At 43.8% G+C, this 17751-nt stretch overlaps 1 protein-coding gene across 2 annotated transcripts in view; it reads right to left on the reverse strand.

Moving 5' to 3' along the window:
* The window catches only part of CHD9 (chromodomain helicase DNA binding protein 9), a 575583-nt gene that overhangs the window by 19209 nt on the left and 538623 nt on the right, over positions 1-17751 (reverse strand). The window contains exons 33-35 of one of the 2 annotated variants that reach the window (XM_063945309.1): positions 1952-2176; positions 689-854; positions 221-366 (exon numbers count right to left, since the gene is read on the reverse strand). In XM_063945309.1, the coding sequence (XP_063801379.1) occupies positions 221-366; positions 689-854; positions 1952-2176 (537 nt within the window). Of the gene's footprint in view, positions 1-220; positions 367-688; positions 855-1903; positions 2177-17751 lie in introns of both variants that reach the window. The other variant, XM_063945308.1, reaches the window with a different exon arrangement.

Genomic DNA, 17751 nt, shown 5'->3' on the forward strand with positions numbered 1-17751 from the left:
AGCAGAGATGTTGATGAGCTGCCAAATATCACAAAATGTTCGACTGCACACATATCCACCTATTATGGACTGGTAATCTTAACATTGCTACTTTTCCTGGGAGGAGAAGTAGCAATGTTAATGCCCATGAAATAACAGAATGTTACTTTGACTAGTAAGTGTAACTATACTAAGCAAATTTATGCAAGTCCCATTTCTCACATCAGCCATCTAGACTCACATGATTAAGTGTCTTATTTCTGTTCATGTATAGAATATCCACTCCTTCCACATTCTTCCTTCTACCTCTTCTTTTCTTGACAACCGGTTGCGTTTCTGTCAATATGCCATTCATGTTGTCACTTGGAGGCACCATACTGGATGTACCTAATGGAAGCACTTAGTATGTTAATTACATTTTGTGCTTTCAATTAAAATTATAAAATAGTTTCTAACACTTGTCACTATACTGAATATTCCACACTTGGAATATCTGCTGCAATCCGTCCAGGGTACATCTGCGGTACTCTTAATATTTGCTGGTACCCTCCCCCTCCCCCACACACAAATAAAAAAAAAAAAAAAGGATATATGGATATATTGCGATTACTGGAATTTAAAATATTAAAAATGTACTTCTCCGCTAATCATACAATCAGTTCTCATTACAACCAATCTGGTCTGAATGTCTCCCACTCCGTCTAGTTACCTAAAGCTGCAGTAGATTTGGGAAAGTTTACAAGACTAGTCTCTGATGCATTCTGGAGATCTTGCAGTCGAGCCAAATATTGCTGCTGTCCCATTCCTTCCTCACTGTCCAGCGGCCTTTTCTGTGGTATCCCTTGCTTTTGAAATGTCAATTTTAAGCCACTTTCCTGGAAGGGAATATGCCTGGGTTACTAAAACATTGTGCTGTAACATTTAGCACCATATGAGCTGATAATTATACAATTTGCTGTTACAGAATCTCAGGCGCAAAGCTCCACAACAATCAATAAATATCAAGCCCAAAGTTTAATTCCTAATAATAATAATAATAATGAAAATACAACCTGTTACAGAAAGGAAAGCCAAAATTCTTCTAGCTCCCCCCGAGGCAAGCTTCTATCAGACAGGTAGAGCATTCTCCAGTGACAACATGCTGCTGGTAGGGGCCAGGACAGTCTATCCCAACCACAGCAGATGTTGAGAGGCTGGTTGACTGAATGACTGGATCCCATGTTAGTGATATTCTGCATTTATGCTTATCTTCTGGCATTCCACCCAAAATATAATATTTAGCAATCAATGTCTTTTCCCGTGTCTGCATAACGATGGGGGGGGGGGGGGGGAGAGGTGCATTGTGCAATTAAATATATTTTGGTGGAATTTTCTATGAAGTGCTTTTTATAGCATCTCTTACTAACCTGCTGTTTCCAGTATTAGAGCATATATTTTGCCAAAACAGTAACTCAAACACATTTAATTTAAAGGCAAAGCAAAGCAAGCACCCACTGGAACCCCGTTTACCAGCAGAAGAAAGATTATGTCATGTAATGAGCCTACAGGAAAACTCGTATGCTTAAATGTAACATAGGTCTCTGCAAAGCATGTGGATGTGCATGCCAAAAATATTCAAAAACAGCCAAAAAGAAAAAGGCAAAAAAGTTTTTCTTTTACGATATACAGTGCAAATAATAGCACAAAATTTCCAGCAAATCCAAGAAAGCTGGGAAGTAATCATATTTTTGATTTTCTTTATATTAATATTTGACAAGTCCAAGCGCAACGATCTTAAAATATGCAAAAACAGTGCAAAATCCACCACCCCAAAAATGGGAGGGTGTATATAGTAAGATAGAGCAGGCGGCCAATTGGAAAATGAGCATGCTGCACACAGCAACCATGTCCCAGGGCAAAAGAAAAACCCCAAAAATAAACATACGTCATTGATTTTCACTGTAAACTCCTTTTCTTGTACATGCTTCTTCACCTTTGACATCTGTGGCAATTGGTTGGGTTCTTCCTTGATGGCAACGCAGGTGGCCACCTGTGGACTTGGCTCACTGTACTCCATGGCAGCCCCAGAGCTATCCAGTAGTTTGGTGGTATAGAAAGATGCCACACTGGTACCATCATAGTTTCTTCGGGTAGTGGGCCATTTTCCTTTCAATACTGCCTGGCAAATACTGTCCAGTCTGTTGATTACCACTCGATCCTGCAGGAAGACAATAACGATTTTATGTTAAGGACACAATTGAAGTATTGATTAAAAGAGCACACTATAGTAAAGAGGCATGCCAGCCACATTTCTAGCACACACAATGCAAATATTCATAAAGGAATAGCAGGTTCACAAAACAAACAAGTAGACAGTTAGGTTCTACTATTATTTGTCAAAATCACAAATAATTATTAGTATCCCGTTTGCTTCCATAGAAATTTATTTGTCAGTCACAAAAATGCTAGAGATGAGCGCCTGAAATTTTTCGGGTTTTGTGTTTTGGTTTTGGGTTCGGTTCCGCGGCCGTGTTTTGGGTTCGAACGCGTTTTGGCAAAACCTCACCGAATTTTTTTTGTCGGATTCGGGTGTGTTTTGGATTCGGGTGTTTTTTTCAAAAAACCCTAAAAAACAGCTTAAATCATAGAATTTGGGGGTAATTTTGATCCCAAAGTATTATTAACCTCAAAAAACATAATTTACACTCATTTTCAGCCTATTCTGAACACATCACACCTCACAATATTATTTTTAGTCCTAAAATTTGCACCGAGGTCGCTGTGTGAGTAAGATAAGCGACCCTAGTGGCCGACACAAACACCGGGCCCATCTAGGAGTGGCACTGCAGTGTCACGCAGGATGTCCCTTCCAAAAAACCCTCCCCAAACAGCACATGACGCAAAGAAAAAAAGAGGCGCAATGAGGTAGCTGACTGTGTGAGAAAGATAAGCGACCCTAGTGGCCGACACAAACACCGGGCCCATCTAGGAGTGGCACTGCAGTGTCACGCAGGATGTCCCTTCCAAAAAACCCTCCCCAAACAGCACATGACGCAAAGAAAAAAAGAGGCGCAATGAGGTAGCTGTGTGAGAAAGATAAGCGACCCTAGTGGCCGACACAAACACCGGGCCCATCTAGGAGTGGCACTGCAGTGTCACGCAGGATGTCCCTTCCAAAAAACCCTCCCCAAACAGCACATGACGCAAAGAAAAAAAGAGGCGCAATGAGGTAGCTGTGTGAGTAAGATTAGCGACCCTAGTGGCCGACACAAACACCGGGCCCATCTAGGAGTGGCACTGCAGTGTCACGCAGGATGGCCCTTCCAAAAAACCCTCCCCAAACAGCACATGACGCAAAGAAAAAAAGAGGCGCAATGAGGTAGCTGACTGTGTGAGTAAGATTAGCGACCCTAGTGGCCGACACAAACACCGGGCACATCTAGGAGTGGCACTGCAGTGTCACGCAGGATGTCCCTTCCAAAAAACCCTCCCCAAACAGCACATGACGCAAAGAAAAAAAGAGGCGCAATGAGGTAGCTGACTGTGTGAGAAAGATAAGCGACCCTAGTGGCCGACACAAACACCGGGCCCATCTAGGAGTGGCACTGCAGTGTCACGCAGGATGTCCCTTCCAAAAAACCCTCCCCAATCAGCACATGATGCAAAGAAAAAGAAAAGAAAAAAGAGGTGCAAGATGGAATTATCCTTGGGCCCTCCCACCCACCCTTATGTTGTATAAACAAAACAGGACATGCACACTTTAACCAACCCATCATTTCAGTGACAGGGTCTGCCACACGACTGTGACTGATATGACGGGTTGGTTTGGACCCCCCCCAAAAAAGAAGCAATTAATCTCTCCTTGCACAAACTGGCTCTACAGAGGCAAGATGTCCACCTCATCTTCACCCTCCGATATATCACCGTGTACATCCCCCTCCTCACAGATTATCAATTCGTCCCCACTGGAATCCACCATCTCAGCTCCCTGTGTACTTTGTGGAGGCAATTGCTGCTGGTCAATGTCTCCGCGGAGGAATTGATTATAATTCATTTTAATGAACATCATCTTCTCCACATTTTCTGGATGTAACCTCGTACGCCGATTGCTGACAAGGTGAGCGGCGGCACTAAACACTCTTTCGGAGTACACACTTGTGGGAGGGCAACTTAGGTAGAATAAAGCCAGTTTGTGCAAGGGCCTCCAAATTGCCTCTTTTTCCTGCCAGTATAAGTACGGACTGTGTGACGTGCCTACTTGGATGCGGTCACTCATATAATCCTCCACCATTCTATCAATGTTGAGAGAATCATATGCAGTGACAGTAGACGACATGTCCGTAATCGTTGTCAGGTCCTTCAGTCCGGACCAGATGTCAGCATCAGCAGTCGCTCCAGACTGCCCTGCATCACCGCCAGCGGGTGGGCTCGGAATTCTGAGCCTTTTCCTCGCACCCCCAGTTGCGGGAGAATGTGAAGGAGGAGATGTTGACAGGTCGCGTTCCGCTTGACTTGACAATTTTGTCACCAGCAGGTCTTTCAACCCCAGCAGACCTGTGTCTGCCGGAAAGAGAGATCCAAGGTAGGCTTTAAATCTAGGATCGAGCACGGTGGCCAAAATGTAGTGCTCTGATTTCAACAGATTGACCACCCGTGAATCCTTGTTAAGCGAATTAAGGGCTGCATCCACAAGTCCCACATGCCTAGCGGAATCGCTCCGTGTTAGCTCCTTCTTCAATGCCTCCAGCTTCTTCTGCAAAAGCCTGATGAGGGGAATGACCTGACTCAGGCTGGCAGTGTCTGAACTGACTTCACGTGTGGCAAGTTCAAAGGGCATCAGAACCTTGCACAACGTTGAAATCATTCTCCACTGCACTTGAGACAGGTGCATTCCATCTCCTATATCGTGCTCAATTGTATAGGCTTGAATGGCCTTTTGCTGCTCCTCCAACCTCTGAAGCATATAGAGGGTTGAATTCCACCTCGTTACCACTTCTTGCTTCAGATGATGGCAGGGCAGGTTCAGTAGTTTTTGGTGGTGCTCCAGTCTTCTGTACGTGGTGCCTGTACGCCGAAAGTGTCCCGCAATTTTTCTGGCCACCGACAGCATCTCTTGCACGCCCCTGTCGTTTTTTAAAAAATTCTGCACCACCAAATTCAAGGTATGTGCAAAACATGGGACGTGCTGGAATTTGCCCATATTTAATGCACACACAATATTGCTGGCGTTGTCCGATGCCACAAATCCACAGGAGAGTCCAATTGGGGTAAGCCATTCCGCGATGATCTTCCTCAGTTGCCGTAAGAGGTTTTCAGCTGTGTGCGTATTCTGGAAAGCGGTGATACAAAGCGTAGCCTGCCTAGGAAAGAGTTGGCGTTTGCGAGATGCTGCTACTGGTGCCGCCGCTGCTGTTCTTGCGGCGGGAGTCCATACATCTACCCAGTGGGCTGTCACAGTCATATAGTCCTGACCCTGCCCTGCTCCACTTGTCCACATGTCCGTGGTTAAGTGGACATTGGGTACAACTGCATTTTTTAGGACACTGGTGAGTCTTTTTCTGACGTCCGTGTACATTCTCGGTATCGCCTGCCTAGAGAAGTGGAACCTAGATGGTATTTGGTAACGGGGGCACACTGCCTCAATAAATTGTCTAGTTCCCTGTGAACTAACGGCGGATACCGGACGCACGTCTAACACCAACATAGTTGTCAAGGACTCAGTTATCCGCTTTGCAGTAGGATGACTGCTGTGATATTTCATCTTCCTCGCAAAGGACTGTTGAACAGTCAATTGCTTACTGGAAGTAGTACAAGTGGGCTTACGACTTCCCCTCTGGGATGACCATCGACTCCCAGCGGCAACAACAGCAGCGCCAGCAGCAGTAGGCGTTACACGCAAGGATGCATCGGAGGAATCCCAGGCAGGAGAGGACTCGTCAGACTTGCCAGTGACATGGCCTGCAGGACTATTGGCATTCCTGGGGAAGGAGGAAATTGACACTGAGGGAGTTGGTGGGGTGGTTTGCGTGAGCTTGGTTACAAGAGGAAGGGATTTACTGGTCAGTGGACTGCTTCCGCTGTCACCCAAAGTTTTTGAACTTGTCACTGACTTATTATGAATGCGCTGCAGGTGACGTATAAGGGAGGATGTTCCGAGGTGGTTAACGTCCTTACCCCTACTTATTACAGCTTGACAAAGGGAACACACGGCTTGACACCTGTTGTCCGCATTTCTGGTGAAATACCTCCACACCGAAGAGCTGATTTTTTTGGTATTTTCACCTGGCATGTCAACGGCCATATTCCTCCCACGGACAACAGGTGTCTCCCCGGGTGCCTGACTTAAACAAACCACCTCACCATCAGAATCCTCCTGGTCAATTTCCTCCCCAGCGCCAGCAACACCCATATCCTCCTCATCCTGGTGTACTTCAACACTGACATCTTCAATCTGACTATCAGGAACTGGACTGCGGGTGCTCCTTCCAGCACTTGCAGGGGGCATGCAAATAGTGGAAGGCGCATGCTCTTCACGTCCAGTGTTGGGAAGGTCAGGCATCGCAAACGACACAATTGGACTCTCCTTGTGGATTTGGGATTTCAAAGAACGCACAGTTCTTTGCGGTGCTTTTGCCAGCTTGAGTCTTTTCAGTTTTCTAGCGAGAGGCTGAGTGCTTCCATCCTCATGTGAAGCTGAACCACTAGCCATGAACATAGGCCAGGGCCTCAGCCGTTCCTTGCCACTCCGTGTGGTAAATGGCATATTGGCAAGTTTACGCTTCTCCTCCGACAATTTTATTTTAGGTTTTGGAGTCCTTTTTTTTCTGATATTTGGTGTTTTGGATTTGACATGCTCTGTACTATGACATTGGGCATCGGCCTTGGCAGACGACGTTGCTGGCATTTCATCGTCTCGGCCATGACTAGTGGCAGCAGCTTCAGCACGAGGTGGAAGTGGATCTTGATCTTTCCCTAATTTTGGAACCTCAACTTTTTTGTTCTCCATATTTTATAGGCAGAACTAAAAGGCACCTCAGGTAAACAATGGAGATGGATGGATTGGATACTAGTATACAATTATGGACGGACTGCCACGGTTAGGTGGTATAAAAAAACCACGGTTAGGTGGTATATATTATAATAATAATACAATTATGGATGGACGGACTGCCTGCCGACTGCCGACACAGAGGTAGCCACAGCCGTGAACTACCGCACTGTACACTGGTTGATAAAGAGATAGTAGTATACTCGTAACAACTAGTATGACACTATGACGACGGTATAAAGAAAGAAAAAAAAATACCACAGTTAGGTGGTATATATTATAATAATAATACAATTATGGATGGACGGACTGCCTGCCGACTGCCGACACAGAGGTAGCCACAGCCGTGAACTACCGCACTGTACACTGGTTGATAAAGAGATAGTAGTATACTCGTAACAACTAGTATGACACTATGACGGTATAAAGAATGAAAAAAAAACCACGGTTAGGTGGTATATATTATAATAATAATACAATTATGGATGGACGGACTGCCTGCCGACTGCCGACACAGAGGTAGCCACAGCCGTGAACTACCGCACTGTACACTGGTTGATAAAGAGATAGTAGTATACTCGTAACAACTAGTATGACACTATGACGACGGTATAAAGAAAGAAAAAAAAATACCACAGTTAGGTGGTATATATTATAATAATAATACAATTATGGATGGACGGACTGCCTGCCGACTGCCGACACAGAGGTAGCCACAGCCGTGAACTACCGCACTGTACACTGGTTGATAAAGAGATAGTAGTATACTCGTAACAACTAGTATGACACTATGACGACGGTATAAAGAAAGAAAAAAAAATACCACAGTTAGGTGGTATATATTATAATAATAATACAATTATGGATGGACGGACTGCCTGCCGACTGCCGACACAGAGGTAGCCACAGCCGTGAACTACCGCACTGTACACTGGTTGATAAAGAGATAGTAGTATACTCGTAACAACTAGTATGACACTATGACGACGGTATAAAGAATGAAAAAAAAACCACGGTTAGGTGGTATATATTATAATAATAATACAATTATGGATGGACGGACTGCCTGCCGACTGCCGACACAGAGGTAGCCACAGCCGTGAACTACCGCACTGTACACTGGTTGATAAAGAGATAGTAGTATACTCGTAACAACTAGTATGACACTATGACGGTATAAAGAATGAAAAAAAAACCACGGTTAGGTGGTATATATTATAATAATAATACAATTATGGATGGACGGACTGCCTGCCGACTGCCGACACAGAGGTAGCCACAGCCGTGAACTACCGCACTGTACACTGGTTGATAAAGAGATAGTAGTATACTCGTAACAACTAGTATGACACTATGACGACGGTATAAAGAAAGAAAAAAAAATACCACGGTTAGGTGGTATATATTGTAATACAATTATGGATGGACGGACTGCCTGCCGAGTTCCGACTGCTGACACAGAGGTAGCCACAGCCGTGAACTACCGCACTGTACTGTGTCTGCTGCTAATATAGACTGGTTGATAAAGAGATAGTATACAATACATACAACAATATACTACTATACTGGTGGTCAGGCACTGGTCACCACTAGTCACACTGGCAGTGGCACTCCTGCAGCAAAAGTGTGCACTGTTTAATTTTAAATTAATATAATATTATGTACTCCTGGGGGCTCCTGCTATAACAACCTGCAGTGCTCCCCAGTCTCCCCCACAATTATTATAAGCTTTGCCTTTTATACATTGATGTGCAGCACACTGGGCTGAGCTGAGTGCACACAGACTGAGTCACACTGTGTGACTGGCTGCTGCTGTGTATCGTTTTTTTTCAGGCAGAGAACGGATATAGCAGAGAACGGATATATTATATTAAAATAAATAAAAGTTAACTAACAACAACTGCACTGGTCACTGTGGTAAACTCTGTCTGACTCTGCACAATCTCTCTCTCTCTTCTAATCTAATTTCTAATGGAGAGGACGCCAGCCACGTCCTCTCCCTATCAATCTCAATGCACGTGTGAAAATGGCGGCGACGCGCGGCTCCTTATATAGAATCCGAGTCTCGCGAGAATCCGACAGCGTCATGATGACGTTCGGGCGCGCTCGGGTTAACCGAGCAAGGCGGGAGGATCCGAGTCTGCTCGGACCCGTAAAAAAAACATGAAGTTCGTGCGGGTTCGGTTTCAGAGAAACCGAACCCGCTCATCTCTAAAAAATGCAACACAAGACTTGTCTTGTACTACAAAGTGCTGACGTATAATGCAGCAATGTACATTGAGAGAATGTTCATACATACAAAAGCCACTGGCAACTGGCATTTTGAGCAGCTACTGGTGGTGTGGGATGTTTAGACAGAGAAAAGACATCAAACATGAACTACTATAGAATCATAAAACAGTCTTATAACAGCGTATATTTTCTAACTGGAGAATACTCTGGTGCAATAACACAATTAGCAGTGATGTTCAAAAGACAAATGTGTTAAGTTAGGTGATCAGCCAAGGTCATAATACCAGATGCATGGTAGTGCCCCTTACACGCATAATGCCCGCCACAGTAGTGCCCCTTACACACATAATGCCCGCCACAGTAGTGACCCTTACACACAATGCCTGCCACAGTAGTGACCCTTACACACAATGCCCGCCACCGTAGTGACCCTTAGACACAATGCCCGCCACAGTAGTGACCCTTACACACAATGCCCGCCACAGTAGTGCCACTTACACACATAATGCCTACCACAGTAGTGCCCCTTACACACATAATGCCCACCACAGTGGAAGCGTCATTTACACACATAATGCAGGCCACAATAGTAGATGAGATGAAGGGGGTTTTACTGGCTGAAATAACCCAGGCCCTTAGGATCCATCCTCCAGTGCCTGACGGATGCTGCTGTGGCTGGGCAAGGTGGGCGGATAGAGGTGGAACAACTGATGGAACACCATTCCATCCCACTTTAACCCCTGCTAATCGCATAGATATTTTTTACCTTTTACAGCAGTAACTTTATCAACATAATACTGTTTCACTTTAGACCAGTCCATCAGAACACAATGGGGCTGATTCAATTCTTCCGTGCACCCCTTGCTGGGCCTCTATAGTAATGGGCATCTACTGGAGATATTCAGTTGTTGCTCTGATCAGAGGCCAATTACCTGCAGCGCACACATTTTTTTCTCGCAGCCTCTATTATACGGGAGGGGTGTGTGTGTGTGTGTGTGGGGGGGGGGGGGGGGGGTATTTTAGGTCCATAGTTGGGGCGGCCAAACTCAGACTTTTAGACACAGGGCCGTCTTTTCGTGTGGGCTCAACGAACAGTTTGCCCCAGGAGTTTAAATGCCCTAAGCTGATAGCTGATGGTCCCCTTTTTCCAGGGGTACCAGATTTTTGATAATCGCCCCCGGGGAACTAGAGATATCAGACTTCAAAGCAGTGGTCCCTATCTAAGCCTGTTAATTGTTCTTCCCAGACAGATATCTCGAGTTCTATCTGACTTAAAAATTTTCTGAGGGTATACTCCAAAAAGCTGGGACTCTCCCATTTCTATGGATACTGTGTCAAAGTCGAAAATATTACAACACACACACCAAGTACAAACCACACAGATGGCCTCCGTGCGCGTACTTGCTCTGCTGTGCGTGCACATATCCGCAATTTGCGTATGGTCGCTCCCGCGGTCATGCGCATTAGCGCGTGGTATGGGTATTTACGGTAGAGTTTGTGAACGCATGGAAAGCTATCAAAACACATTACATATTTAATCCAAATAGTGCACAATGTACACATAGTATCCCTGCACCACATCAGAAAGTAACAACAGTTTGAATGATTTCAGAACAAAGGGATTCACCTTTACAGAATAGGAGGGGACAGAACAAGGTCATAAGGTGGTGTTTGGTATCCAGCTGAAGGGTATTTTAAGGGTAACATTCCGGTGTTGGTTTGAGAAAGATCGCATGTTCCTGCGGATAGTTATGTGCAGGAGCAGAATATAGATATAAACTGTATTTACTGTACATTATGTATGCGGCGGGAATCCAGAGAAGACTACCCACAAGAGAAGTTGGGAAAGACATCGCCTACCTATTCAAACCGACCTATGACCTCTCCTGTACTGTAAATGTGCATTCCTGTGTCCAATGGACAAAGAGATTACAGTATCCATTGTATTGCTTTTGGAAGAATTGTATAAAGAGAGCCTGTTGCAGGCCTGGTGAGACAGAAGGCTCATAACGTTATCTATCAGATGGCGGAGGACCGGACCGGGTAGCGCAAGCGAATCCACTCACGTATGTAACATTGACTGTAGCCATTTACTCTGTTATATTGTATTGTTTGTATTGTAACCCCCTTTCAGCAATAATACGCTGTGGTGTCGGAACCCAGTGGTTTAACTAAAGACTGGTGTCGTGTATTTCTTTCCCTGCTAAGGTTTAAAGTGTAATAGCATCACACTGCATTGCTGCATAAGGTTTAAAGTGTAACAGCATCACACTGCATTGCTGCATAAGGTTTAAAGTGTATTTATTGGGTGTGTACGCGCTGTGTGTACTTTGTACCGTCAGCGCAGCGTTTGTACGCAAAGTCCGTACACGATACGGGACTCTGTACGCTAACAGCGTAAAAAGTACGTAAAGTGTGTTTAAGGTATAGCTTTCATTCCTGTATATAAATCAGCATTGACAATTGGGGGCTCGTACGGGGTATCACGTTCTTAATGATGCACTGTACATTACAAACGCGGCTGTAATTGACCGGCTCCAATGGACGCATTGAGAAGCTGATGAAAATAACATCCACGTTAATGTAATTTTGTGGTATCAGTAAGCCGCTGGTATGAAATTCAAGGGACAATGCGTTTCTCATAATATTTAAGATGCTAAAATGTATTTTTATTGTTGCAAAACAAGGTTCAAATAAGTCATATTGTGTTTGATTCAGATTGGATTGTTTATCTGTTAAGTAGGTTTAAAAGTACATTTAAAAGTTGCTGCATAGCCTTGATATAGTTTTTATTTTTAACTCAGGCCTAAAATAACTTCTGGTGCTTGTATGATGTGTGATTTCTTTGTGACAAAGGAAGCCGCATGGTCTGTCCTCCATTTTGGACTAACCACATGGCCTGTCCACCATTTTGTGTAACCCTCATGGATGTGGAAGGAGCAGCGGCCATTTTGGGAAGGTCATTTTTCTAAATGGCTGATTTTCAGTCTGCTCAGAATAATCAGCTTTCCTTAGTCACATGAAACACGATTTGAGTTACCAATGCATTTATTTAACCCATGCCATAGTCAATTACAAATAGTTTCAATAGGGCCTAGTGAAAGTTAATAGTGAGATGAATACTTGATGTAAGAATTACACACAGATATAAAAAGTGTTTATTTTTTTTTACCTCTAGGATTTAGTTAACTCTGCTTGCTATAAGATAGCCATTGAAATGCAAATTAACCTGTGTAACTGCTTTTTCCTAGCAGTGAAAAACCACCTTTACAGGCAGCCAAAAGCACATAGCATTGATATGCAAATTAGAAGCACTGAATGGGTAAATGAGTCCCAAAGGAGACCAGTGAATAGCACATATATATAATATTATAATTATGTGTGTGTTTATATCAATGTATGTTCTGCAAGATGGCTATCCAATCTGAATCATATCATTAAAATTATTGATTATTGCTAGAGTCATTATAGATCTGTGTGAAATAGGATACATTTGTTGCTATATAGGTAAATTTATAGGTACATCTGAAATAACAGTATTTTAAGCAAGTAAGCGTAAAGCACAAACACAGTCTGGCCTAGTTGTAAAGGTTTATACGGAACAAGTGTGTGTTGTGTTTAGTGGGCAATAGTAGTTTTTATTGCTCACATTTATAGAAGCTGTGTGATTTGTTTTATTGCAGACGCAGGGTTTTGTACACGTGTCTTGGGCAAAGTATGGAACTGCACACGCAGCGTAAGAGACACGCACGGTTGCGTGTTTGCGCAAAGTGCGTAAGAATGCGGGCGCTGAGTACAAATTATACAATAGTGTCGTTTAGTTCAAAGGTGGGATAGTAGACATTTAATACAATAGCACATAATTATCAGATTTCAAAAGCAGGTTACTCTAAATTTAGTTTAAAAACTGTATTGCCCCTGGGGTAAGGCTTCCTATCTGAATGAATCCAAATTTTCTGTGCAGAAAAGACAAAGTGTACTTGAGCGAGCGAACGTAGGAGTGAGTGGAACTGAACCCCGGAAGTCGGGTCCCGTGGTACATCAAGTAAGAGGAGGCTTGGTGGCGTTGAGTGGCTGACTCACGTTAATATAGATTGAAATACGCAAATCGTGAGGTGATTTGTAAAGGAGCGTGATAGTGCATTGTATTGCAAAGTATTGAAGTAAAAAGGTTTTTGGTATTACGCTCCGGACTGAGGGTCCCAGTTTGTACAACGACCCGTGGTCGTACGGCAGATAAGTAACAAGTACCTATATGCTGTGCGATTGGACCTTGCATTTGTGGGTGCGATATATATAGCGCAACTGGATACCCCTTTACGAGCTTTTGCGTAAAATCGCGGTACCATTAGTGCTGTATAGAGCATACGCAAGTGTGATTTGTGTATAAGGTTATAGGGAGTTTTCGCTGGTCTCTCTCAGGAAAATCTCCAGCGGTGTATATTTACTGGAATAGGTAAGTCACCCCTAAACACTTCCAGTAAATAGAAACTAGATAGGGCCTCACTGGGTACGCGGTGTTCACTATTGGAGAGAGTCGTGGTAGTCAGCGGAGATGGAGCGAGTGAAAGCGCTAGGTGTCTTTCACCGTCTATCTGCGGTGTGCATTGGGGATTGGGTTTATTGGCAAAAAGTCCGCGATGGGATCCAATTGCGCAAGCAGTGGGCGTTTAGAAACTAGGGTTCAGGTTGAGGTTCCGCGGCCCAGGGGGTCAGCGAGGTTTATTATGTGTGAAAAGTATGGTTCACACACGGAGGCTTTTTGCAATGAATGGGTATGTATGACTGACAAAGATAGGGTACCATTCCCTAAGGTGAGCAGCTTTGAACCAGATGTATTACAGAACTTAAGGATAAGGATATGTCTGATAAAATCCAAGAAACAAAGGAGTAGACATACAGATTGTTTAAATTTATGGCAACAGGAGGGAGACGTGCAAAGGGAATTAGCTCGCGCAGCAGGTTCCAAACCTAGCGGGAAAATAATGGCGACCGCACCACCACCACTACCGTATATTGCGGGGGAGAAGATGGCTACAGTCAATGGTATATCCGTAAAATATAGTAGTATGTAAAAATAATGTATTAACCCTAATTATTTTTTGCAAGATGTATCCTGTTTTTGAAGTCTTTTCAAGGTTATAGGTCACAAGAAGAGGATGGACTTGCTGGCAGATCAGTTCCTGTATTTATTTACAGAGAGAGACATAAGATGCATTGGAGGGAATGGTAATTGTATCACTGGCCTGTAACTGTAATTGTATGTAACTGTATGTTTTAACTGCTTACTGTATGAGTTTTAACTATAGATATACTGTACTTTGTAATATATATATTGAATCTATATCTTTTTTTTAAATAACATATATATCCAGCCAAATCGCAGCTCTCCTCCAAGCAGTCACCTTGCTGCAGGATACTCAGGTGGGGCCTGTCCGACCAGGTAGAGCAGTAACAATATTCCCCAATGAAAGAACTGGTGAGGTTACAGCTACCGGTAAGTGTGAGACAGATCATTGTACAGAGACAACAACACATCACAGTAAACAGATTAGGAACGGAATGGTAGGATTACACCCTGTCTTGGAAATAGTAACCCCCAATGGGGGAACCGATAGTCGGGGAATAATCCTCACCAGGAATAATGCAATGTATTGCCCGTGGCCCAGAGATGCTGCGATCAATCATTTCAGAATTCCCCGACCCTCGGAAGCATTTATCCAGATGTCAGAAATTTTTCAGAGATCTGGGAAATGCGTATGAACCGACAAACAAACAGTGGCGGATATTTTTGAAAGCGTGCCTACCTCCTAATATTGACACCCAAAAATGTATCACTGATTGTAGATTAGAGTCGGATAGTCTTATGACTGACAAAACACAATCAGGAGAACTTAGAGCAAATTAACATGCAACTCGAGTTGTATTTCCCCACAACTGTTAAGTGGAGAAAAATTTTCTCCATAAAACAGAGGGAAAATTAAATGACATCTGAATACTTCCATCAGGACCTGCAAATAATAGATAGATACATGGGGGTATCAGATACAGGGAACGATGCGAATTACAGGAAGGTAGCTGTTTCTGTATTAATGGACAGACTCAATCAGACAGTAAGGGACAGGGTACAAACATTTTTTGCCTGATTGGAGGGGCCACAGTAGCATGTCGTAGAGAGTGCGAGATTGAACACCATAAGAATATTGCTAGGCGTAGATAACTGCAGGAGGAGAGGCTGGGGATTGAAAGTATACAGGCTCTTACACCAGAGTCTCATCAGCCTAAACCCCAAAAACCCTGGTGGTAAGAAAAGACCGAGAAATTGTTACATTTATAAAAAAATAAAGGACATTTCGCTAGAGATTGCAAGAGTAGTAGAGCACATAGACAATATAGACCCCTAGACACAGAAAACAAGCCACGTTATTAAACACATAGACGGGATCAAGGGACATATAGTAAGGAGTCACGAGCCATATAGAAAACACAGATTCGGTTAATGGGAAGAATGGAATAAATGCAACTTTACCATTTTGACAGAACTTACTGGGGTTAGGAGGAGGTCCCTAAACTTCTTTCTCTAGCAGAAGTGACCTCTAATAAATTTAACAGAAGTTTTGTTAGAGATGGTATACATATAGCGTGCTCCCGCCCAGGAAGTACGAATAATGTTGGATACCCACGAAGACTAAGGTTGCATTTAGCTGTTCTAGATACATGTCCATCACAGGTAGAGGAAATTATCTCAAAGATACCGGGTTCCCTATGAACTTAGAATGGACAGGACACTGGATTGATGGCTGGGATAGTCCCAGTAGAGATATAACACACAGATTTTTTTTGGGGGGAGCAGACCGAGTAGAGAATCATTCCCCTTAGTGCCCAATCCAGATGTCAAACTTTGTAAAATCTTCTTTGCCTCTACCAACTTATCTGTTACTAAAACTATGCGATTTGTCTTCAAAGCTTCCTCTTCATCCCTTACGTTCACCGACAGGGTAACAGTTCAGACGCCACAGGCCTACTCGATCTTTCAGAGTTCTGCCCAAATCCAATATATCTCACCAGCATAGGGACACCAGTATCAGTGTGCCTGGTCATGCACAAAGGGTGGAGAATGGGAATACGGGTGAAGGGAGACTGTATATAGACACCGATATGCATGATGGCGTGACAGCCTGATGGTGAACGCAAATCTGAAAATTTTTCTTATTATTTCCTTTCTCTTTTCACTCTCCACAGATGGTTTACGTCACACAACTGATAATACACAACAGTTAAACACATTGAAATGCAAGATTTATGTTCCCTACAGAAAGGTCGCTGACCCGGAGAGAACTCGTGACAAAGAGCAGAGTGTAGAGAACCTCGTATCACTGGAGTGTCTGTTCCGGGAAGGTTGAGAGGCAGGACTGTTGAAGGGCATCCGAGCACAGATCTAGAACGGTTGTAGTATCATTCTTTGTTATCACCTTCCCCTGCATTTTCCGGTCTTTCCCCTTCTTATTTTCCTCCTTTCCCTAAACGAAATGGATCGATCACAAGAGACTGCGTTTAGGGTTCTATTAGTAATTCTGGTTTTGATCAAGAATGTTTGTTTTGGTGAGGTCCCAGAGAGGTCGAGCAGGGATCTGGAATGGGTTCTGATGACGAGTATGAATTTGTAGAATCTCAGGAGTGGCACATCGCTCAAGTAAAGGCTAGCATCAGTAAGCGCTCTGGTAGTCAGGGAGCTCGGAGGCACTGTGAGGGGTTATTGTCTGATGAATATTGTATTTGTAGAAATTGTGAGACTATAGTTGAGGATGGGTGCATCCAGAGATGTCAGTCCAACCTTAATATCGACATGGACCGTCATCCGTTGAGTGATTACCACTCACTAGTGGGTAAGGTCTTAAAGCAGACAGAATGCTGGGTGTGCTCACAGGTACCTCAAGGTCAGAGCAAGTCAGGATTAGTACCGTACCCTTTAGCAATAGATGAGGTACTCGAATTACGGGGTGGGAGACCGGTGGACAAGAAATTCAATATTTCTAGGCCCCCTAGTTTGAAGCTCCACCAGTATCATGTAGACAGATCCTTATTATGTTTTAATATTTCCAATTATCGAAAACCGGGAAATTGGGAAGTGACGTGGAATAACCAGACAATGACCTTTTCACACAGAGCTGATAGGATACCCATAGACTCTGAACTTGTACGCCAAATAGCCAACAGTGGGAGGTATTTCCGGTATAGGTATACTCGTGGAAGCAAGACCATGTGGGTTGGAAAAGTATCGCCAGGGTACTGTGCTCATATCATCCAGCCCGATACTTGTACTGAGCAGATGGGAGAACTAGGGATAGGTTTCTTTACTTGGAAAGTTTGTAATATGGTGATGTTATATTTTGTCCCCTATGTTCTCCCAGATGATGCCTATTTCATATGTGGGAGGAAGGCGTACACAAGTGGCTTGCCCCGAGCTCAGAGGGATTGTGTTATATTGGGAGAGTACTGCCAGAGGTCATGAC

The sequence above is a fragment of the Pseudophryne corroboree genome, chromosome 11, assembly GCF_028390025.1.
Source record: "Pseudophryne corroboree isolate aPseCor3 chromosome 11, aPseCor3.hap2, whole genome shotgun sequence".
Classification (NCBI taxonomy): Eukaryota; Metazoa; Chordata; class Amphibia; order Anura; family Myobatrachidae; genus Pseudophryne; species Pseudophryne corroboree.